Here is an 8,614-nt window from a genome sequence, read left to right as displayed (position 1 = left end):
AACTGGGACTTTGGCCCCAGTGAAAACAGTGACCCTGGGCAGCACTGCTGTGGCAGCATCAGGAGAGTTAAGTCCGGGTCCCCCTGCCGGCATCGATGCCACCCTGGGTGGCGTAAGTGGCACGGGTGCCAGCGCAGGGGGCCCGAACGCCAGCGCAGCCCCTCCCTGGCCTCCTAAGGACTTTCGTCCTTTCGACTCAGGAATGGGCTGTAATAATCTATTAGAACGGACTTTTATCTCCATTCAGAGGTAGGATACCTCTGAGTAAAAGAAATTAGCCACACAAGGGCTGTTGCCATCATTCCCAGCTTCTGAGCTTTGTAAATGAAGTCTGGCTGCTGTTGGAAACATGCCCCATCATCGTAGGTTCCACTTGTGTAACTGATGTTTGATGCCATGGTTACAACTATCTTATCGCTATTTGCTTAGTCTCACCCTCGCGCCATTCAACGCACACCAACACATCCATGAAGCTGCCTTACATTGAATGGCATCATCCAGGTTAGCACTCTCTACCAGATGCCGGTGATTGTACCTGGGACCTTCTGCATGGCAAGCAGATGCTCTACCACTGAGTGATGGCCCCTCCCTACAAGGGTGTCACACCTTTCTACACAAGGGCTTCTCTGCCCCCACTTCCTTTGCCTGCTGTAGGGAGATTGGGGGGGGGGGAGGGAGGACGAAATCACCTTCTGGAGCTTCTGGGAGTTCTTTGGGGGGAAATTTCCAAGTCTCTCCCCCCCTCCCCCCAAATTCCTTACAGACTCCTGAGCGTGTGTATTAACTATTCATATTAACCCGTTTCAAGGACTGTTCCACTTCAAACGTGCTGGTAAAGTCTCTCTATCAACCTCCAATAAAATAGTTATTCTGAATTGTAGCAATAAACAGTGGTTCGTGGGGAAAATAGAGGCCCGAACCGTTATTTCAAGAAAACAGTTTATTCTGGCAGCTGCTGACCCAGAGGCCCTAATGGGCAGAAATCTGAGTCCCGATCCTACTGAGGAGGGGAAATTTATCCAAATTCAAGATATGGCAGCCATCAACATTCAGGGCATATCTGATTGTAATACAGACAGAGGCGGCAGTATAGTCACAGTTTCACCCAGTTCTTGTTATGGTTCCCTGTAACCCTCCGTGACTCTTGCCCCAATTACTAGCACACAGAGATACCCTGCCCAGCAACAAGCGATTCCCTTGCTGTCCTAATGCATTTCAATACATTTACAGAAAGGAAAAGAGATTATTACAAATTGCAAAATCAGTGGCTCTTCCATGGTCAGGGGAAGTCTACCTTGCTGTCTCGGAATCTTTTAAAAACCAAACCGGCTGATGCAACCGCCGCTCCGAGGCGGGGCCCGTTGACCAAAGGCCTTTCTCGGCAGGCGTGGCTGCGCTTCAGCAGGGAACCAATCAGAAGCCGTCGACTGCGGGCTGCATTGCCCGGATGTTACTATCAGCCCCGCCCTGCGCTTTCGTTCCCCGTTTTTTGGTAGCAGGCAAAGGGCAGCCTCTTTTTCCTGTCAGCGGCAACCGTCAGGTGCGCCTGCGCGCTCGCGAGCCGTGCGCGGGGTCTTCTGTCCCCCCCCTCCTCCGCCGCGGCTCAACCGTCGAGCGGTGGGGCGGCCGCCATTTTGTTCCTTCCTCACTTAACGAGTGAGGCGACCCTCTTGCCTCAGCGGGAACATGGCGTGGCCTGACGTGGGAGGAGGTCACCGCGTCCTGAGGAAGCCCAGGAACCTCCCGGGCGGCAAGGGTCGGCTGAGGTAAGGCCCAGCCCGCCATGGAGCCGAGCAGCCAGCGGGAGCCGGCGAGCTCCCGCCTCGGCCCCGGCCCGTCCTCCCTGCCGCAGCCCGACGCCCCGTTTTCGTGGCCGCGGCTCTTCTCTCAGCTGCTGCAGCGCCTCCTGCCCGGCCCGCCCGCCTCCGTCCTCCTGCTGAAGGCCCACGCCGCCGACCCCGAGCCTGCCTTGCCCGGGTGGGGAGCGGCCGAGCTGGCCCCGCTTCTGGTCAAGCACCACTTGGGCCTGGTCTCCTCCTCCTCGTCCTTCGTGCTGGGCGGCGCCGACGGGAGCCCGCTGCCGCGGCCCTTGGGCGCCTCTTGGGAGCAGCTGCTCGAAGACCGGCATGGCTGCTCCAAGCTGCCCGGGATTTGGCGGCAGCTGCGGGGCAGCGAGGCGGCGCTGGGCGGGCCGGATCCCGACTACGGTTACCATAGCTTGGAGGAAGAGCTGCAGCGGGAGGCCCGGGCGCTGAGAGAGCCCGCGGGGCGGGCGGTGGGTTGCTGCCAGCCAGGGCCAGGGGGGCCGGACCCCGGAAGCACGCGGGGGGGCCCCGCTGCGGGGGATCCCTGCGAGGAGGCCGGGGCGGGGGCCAGCCGCGTCCCCGACGAGGACTCTGACTTAGAGCAAGACTCGCTGCCGGTGGAGGCCAGACCGGCCTGTGCCAACCAGCTGATCGACTACATCCTGGGGGGCGCCTGCAGCGGGGAGGAGAGCGAGGAGGAGGAGGAGGAGGAGGAAGATTGGGATGGGGACGAGGAGGGCGATGACGGGTTTGACAGCGAAGGTTCCCTTTCGGAATCTGACGCGGCCAGCCAGGAGGGGGAGAGCGCGCATTTGTGGGACTCCTTTCGCAGCCTAGATCCTTACAACCCCCAGAACTTCACAGCTGCTATTCAGACTGCTGGGGAGGAAGCCAAAAAAGAGCCTCCTGGCGAGCCAGGTAGCGCAGAGGATGTGGACGATTCTTCCTCTTGGACGGAAAGCGCCGGGGAGGAAGATGACTGGGAGTCCAGCTGCCTAGATGAGTCTGAAAACCTGAAGTTGTGGAACTCTTTCTGTCACTCGGAGGACCCTTATAATCCTTTCAACTTTAAGGCACGGCTTCAGACTGCAGAAAAGAAAAGGAAGCATGACTTGAAAGGCCCAACGGAGAAGTGTCTTGGCCTCTCTCAGCGGACCGTCTATCTTAGTTGTCAAGTGCATATGCTTGATAACCGGCAGCCTGAGATCAAGGAAACTCTGGCGCATGGCATCCTTTCTAGAGAAAAGTGCAAGAAGAACAAAAAGGTATGGGAGGTACTTGTTTGTATTTCATTGTGTATGAGATATTTTTCTAATAGGTGTCTACTATATATGTCCCTGCATGGCCTGATGGCCCTTCAGGGCAGCATACAATGAAGGTAAACATGCTTGCCTGTCTCTGGTAAGATTGCAGCGATAGGATACAACTGAAACCTAAATTGTTTAGTTATGCAGTAATCCTGAAAATGTGACTTCTGTCAAAAAAAATTTTTACTTCTGTCAACACAAATTTCAAACACAGGCAGGATGCTGCTGCAGTCTTGTTTGTGGGCTTCCTAGAAGCTTCTGATTGGACACTGTGTGAACAGACTGCTGGATCTGATGCGCCTTGGTCTGATCCAGCATGGCTTTTCTTATATTCTTGTTATGTTCTTATGTGAACTCCTAGTGTAGTCTTTCACAGCACACTGGAAAATTAAGGTACAAAATGGTGAGTTTATGATTATCTAACGGATTGAGCTCTGCCAAGATAACTTGCAAAGATGTGTTTTATATACTTCTCTTCTGACACTGATTATTAATATTGGTGCTGGGAGGAAACATATAGAGCATAATGTGGGAATGTGTCTCCTCCATTTCCAATGTGCAATGAGAAATCATGTTTTAGAGCAACTATGTACACTGGGTGTGAAACACTCCACAGTGTTATTTCTTATAATATATAAATATAAAGAAACTTTTTGCTAATATGATACCAAAATAATCAGAATAGAAAGCTCGTGCATTAGGGCTACAGGCTTGTTCCCAAAAATGTGATCTCTTCTAACTTATTGCTGAGCTATGATTGCACTCTTGTTCTTTGTAAAGTTGCTTTGAAGAGCGTTTCAGGGTGTCCCATCATTTTGTCATATCTTGTTGATTTCTTAGGCATGAATTGCTTGATTCTCAGGAACACTAGGCACCATCCTTTTCATCTAAGTATCAGAAATTGTGTACCATGTATCAAGTTCTGCAAGGACACTTATGTCAGTTCACCCACTGGGCTGATGTGACTTTATGCTGGAAGTTGTACCAACTAGCATGGGAATCTGCTTCTGCAACCACCTGGTCCTTTTAGACCCTGATCATGCTTAGGACCACTAGTGAGCCAAAACAGCCTCTGTATGGCTTGCAAGTGTTTGGAGCACTGATGATGTTCTCCTAAACACCTTTCTAAATCCATTGTAGTCAGTGGTTGTAGAAGGGTGCAACTTCTAGGATTGCACTGTAAATCTACTTTCCAAATAATACCCTGAGTCTGAAGCATCCTTGATTACCACTGTGCTGTGCCATGGAGTAGCATGTCCCTTACAGAGCAATTTCATGTCATTGCTTGGCTTGTACTATTAATCTGTTCTATCATCTTTTTTTGAGCGGAACTGTATTGTAATGTTCTCTCAGACAAGTTCCCTGGAGAGCAGGCGTAAACATTTTCCAAATAAATGTCATAGAAGCAAGTATGAATGTTGATATGCTGATAGAATGTAGTTGAATTATGCAAGGATTTCAAATTACTGAGAAATGTCTAACTTGAAAGAAACCATGTGACCAAATTCTGAAGTTAAACCTGATTTTAGTTACATATTAAATTTTTGTGTGTGCTTTTTCAGTTGAAGGATTTATCACTTCATTTAAATTGGAAATCTGGAATATTTTTGCAGTTCTCCTCAGTTTTGTGCCCTTGAGGTTAAGGAGTAATCATTGTTATGCATAGCAATGCATAGTGTCTAGATTTTCATGGAGTATCATCTTGCTGCTTTTCAGGCATGGGGTTTCTGAAGTCCCTGGAGCTATAAAATTATACATTTTAGTTTCACCTTCCCTGTAAATCACTTGCAGTAACTTCTGTCAAAACAAATTTCAAACCTCTTGTGCATGTCTTTCTAGTGACAGAGTAAATGAACAAGAATCTGTATGCAATATATAGCATCATATTACATGACCAGGTAATGGCACCCCAGAGAGCATTTTAGAATGATGTAAAAGGTACGAAAGTGATAAAGCACAGAGGGAATAGCTGATGTAACTATGTAGCATGCTTGTGTCTCACCTTTAGTGTGAAGGTAGTTATACATTTTAATTTAAGGGCTAAAACAAAATATGAGTGGGTTGTAAGTAGGTCCTAATGTGCTTTAATATATAAGTACTCATACATATGTTTAATATGTAGGAGTACTTGTGTTCATTGTGGAGGAACCTGTTTTAGGAAAGCAGTGTAGATTAGCCTAGTTCTCCTCTGAGGCAAGAGCACCTTGAGCTGTGGGTGGTTATCCTTGCTCCGCTCTGAACTTTCTGTCTCCCTTGGCGGGAAACCAGCCTACCGGAACTCAGTTCTAGTCCTGCCTCTGAGGGGAGAGCAGTGTTTAGACACAGCTCCGTGTCTTAGGCTAGAATAGATCTTTTTCTCCTTCCTTTCCTATTTGTCTTTGTCATCCTGTGGCTGTTCGTGTCCCCTGCCTGACCAGTTGTGTCCACCTAGCCTCCTACCCTACCTTTTCCTCTGTTCCCCTTCCTACGGGGCTTGTGGGTATAGGCAACATGGCGGATGCCATTTTGGAGAGGGAGAACGACCTCCTCTCTGTGGAAGATTTTCAGTCGGGGCTAGTCCAATCCACCCAGAGGGACAACGTTTCCCCAACTACTGCAAGGTCGGATCCTTGGGGAAAGAAGACTCACCGGGTTCCCACCAGAGCGGCGAGGAAGCAGCGGCGCAGCCCAAAACCAAAAAAGCGCGAAAAGCCCCGCCGATCCTTGCCGGCCTCCGAAAACGAAAGCGTGGCCCCAAGAACAGCGCAGGCTCGAAAACCGGGGGTGGGGGAAACCTTTGCCTCAGGCCTCGAGCGGATTCAAGAGCAGCGCAGGAGCAAAAGCCGGGGGGAAATCCCCCGCCTCTTCACTTCCAACCTCGGATGTGGTCCCTAGCAACATCGCGGCTCCCACTCCGACAGCGGTTCAAGGTCTCCCACCGGGAGGTGGTAACGTACCCCCCCCTCTCTAGAAGCAGCGGGTGGGCGTTTTCTAACCAGTGAGCAGGCGAATGATCTCGTTAATGTAGCCCTACAGAGACAATGGCAGGCCTTTCAAGCCTACCAAATGCGCCTGCCCCCCTTCCCATGGTCGGGTCCCTGTGGGTCCCCATCCACCTCTGCCTCACAATCCTTCAATTCCACCGAGACTGGAGGGATTGATGAGTCCTCCGGGGCCTTTACAACTCAGCAATGGCCCACTAAAGCGGACTTGAAGGCACAACCTCTAGCCCCTGCCCATACAGGCCAGGCTGAATTCCCCTCCGCAGAGCCTGTCCATACAGGCCAGTGTGATTCCGTATCTTCCGTCAATGACTCAGGCGAGGAAGATAGGGAAGAAGGGGAAATTGATTCTGATGAAGAGGTTCCTCCAGATGATCATCAGCCAAGGATTTTCTCTGGAGAGGATTTTCAGGGCTTGCTAGCAAAAGCTCTTCTAGCCCTGGATTTAAATGAGGATCAAGAACCCTCTGAGGAACCCAAGCCTAAGTATAAACAAGGGGTTAAGGAATGCTTTCCTAGAGATAATAACCTTTCCAAAATAACCTGGTGCCCTTTCCGGAATTCTTTATGAGGGCAGTCAAGAAAGAGTGGGAAAATCCTTCTTCCAGTAAACAGGTTACTCCAAATGTCAGGAAGTATTACAATCTGGCCCCTCACGTGATGAGCATGTTAAAGGTTCATCTAGTAGATGCCCCTATAGCAGATCTCCAGAATCCAGGTCTTGTCCCTGAGGATGGGGTGGGTTCTCTCCGTGACCAACTGGATAGGAAATCAGACTCCTTGGCCAGGAAGGCTCACGAGTCTGCAGCCATGACTATCCAATCCAGTGCCACCATATCTGTATTTGCCAGGGCTTCCTATCTCTGGGTGAAGAAGCTTATCCAGCTTGCCCCTCTTGAAAATCGCAGGCTGACAGGGGGTCTTGCTTTAGGCGTCTCATCACAGCGTGAATTTTCACCATTCTTTGAGAGCTTCATATATCTTGGTCTCTTTCGCTTTCAGATATACAAGAGCCTTTTATATGTATATAGTTCTTGCATATAGTTCTTGATTAATGTGTGTGTGTGTGTATATATATATATATATATATATATATGTAAAAAGAAAACGAGAATTGTTCTTTGTAATATTTATTGTAACACATTGTGTTACAACATAGCCGTGTGCTGTTTTTTTCCTTATACTTTGTGATAAATATGCAGGTCTGTGTATTCTGTATTTTAAATGATGCATTATAAAAATAGATGCTGCACAAAATATTTGCATAATTAGATTTAATTAATCTATTATAGGTGACTTTCTTAGAAGAAGTTACTGAGTATTACGTGAGCAGTGAAGAAGATCGCAAAGGACCCTGGGAAGAACTTGCACGTGATGGTTGCAGATTCCATAAACGAATTCAAGAAACTGAAGATGCTATCGGGTACTGCTTAACAATAGAGCACAGACAGCGAATAATACAAAGGCTCCAGGAAATGTGTTACAGAAAGCTTGATGTTTTCTAGCACCTTAATAAACTGTAAAAAATTAACACATTTAATAATACTCATGAACATCTCGCAAAAGATCACTTTTTCTAATAAAATGGCAGCTGCCTACAAGTGGAACAGAAATAATACCACATTCTAGTACTCTGCCAACAAATGTGTATGTATCTGAATGTGGTGTTGAAATAAACTCTGTTGGGTAACATCAAGTGCACAACTATTCCTTTTTAAAACTCAGTGTCTTTTTTGGCAGGAGCCAGTCCAGAGATGCCTCTCTTTGCCATATATAAGTGGAGTTTTGCACTTTTTAAAAGGGAAAATATTTTGAAAGTATATTTATTGGGTTTCAAGCCCAGCCACACAGTTTTGATTTAAAGTTTGTAAATAATATTTTCTAATTTTCTTTGAGCTTCCGCATAGTAGAAAATGGACATTTTCTGATTGTTCCTGTAGCTGTAATGAATTTCATTTTACTTTCTAATCTTGAATATAATAATGTCTAACCCTTTACATAGGTGTTTCTCTCTCATGTCAAAAAGGCTAAAATTTACATAATTTATTGCACATTTGGTTGTATAGGTCTTGTTTTTTTTCAAACTACATGCAAAACGTTTGTATTGTGCTTTTATTGCACACAGATACTCTGTAGTCAATTTGTAAACTGCAGCATGTTGGTCTGTTATGAAAGCAGTCTGACTTTAGACTGCCGTGAAAGTAAGTAACTATATAGTATGTTTATTTTCTGCTTGATCATTTGTATTTGACAGGATATTGCACAGCGTTCCACTCTTAAACATGGATTACTGAAAGTCTACAGCAGTTCTACGTGTTATTTTATTAATATTCATATAGAACTTGAAATCAGCTAGGCACTATAGAAAGCATAAACAAGTCAAATCAGTCTGCTTTAGTACTCAGTTGTGCCCAAATTTGTGGAAAATACAGGTATTAGTTGCTCAAGACTTAACAGATGTTTACCCAAAATCAGTGTTAATTACATAGCAATATTGTTTGCAAAGATAATACTGAAATTT

At 47.3% G+C, this 8,614-nt stretch overlaps 1 protein-coding gene across 1 annotated transcript; it reads left to right on the top strand.

The window, feature by feature from the left end:
• The first annotated feature begins 1,783 nt into the window (after positions 1–1,783).
• On the top strand, positions 1,784–7,688 carry PPP1R15B (protein phosphatase 1 regulatory subunit 15B). The gene is made up of 2 exons (XM_056844828.1): positions 1,784–3,070; positions 7,386–7,688. The coding sequence occupies exons 1-2, from the start codon at positions 1,784–1,786 to the stop codon at positions 7,596–7,598; spliced, it is 1,500 nt and encodes a 499-aa protein (XP_056700806.1). The 3' UTR covers positions 7,599–7,688.
• Positions 7,689–8,614: the final 926 nt, after the last annotated feature.

This window comes from Euleptes europaea, chromosome 2 (assembly GCF_029931775.1).
Source record: "Euleptes europaea isolate rEulEur1 chromosome 2, rEulEur1.hap1, whole genome shotgun sequence".
NCBI lineage: Eukaryota > Metazoa > Chordata > Lepidosauria > Squamata > Sphaerodactylidae > Euleptes > Euleptes europaea.
Note: the sequence above shows the minus strand (reverse complement) of the source record. Positions and strands in the feature narration are given on the sequence as shown.

Bases quoted from the DNA above. Each gene is read 5' to 3' on its own strand.
- PPP1R15B (XM_056844828.1), top strand. From the start codon at position 1,784: ATGGAGCCGAGCAGCCAGCGGGAGCCGGCGAGCTCCCGCCTCGGCCCC. The intron at 3,071-7,385 runs GTATGGGAGGTA...AATCTATTATAG, and splicing joins AGTGCAAGAAGAACAAAAAG to GTGACTTTCTTAGAAGAAGT.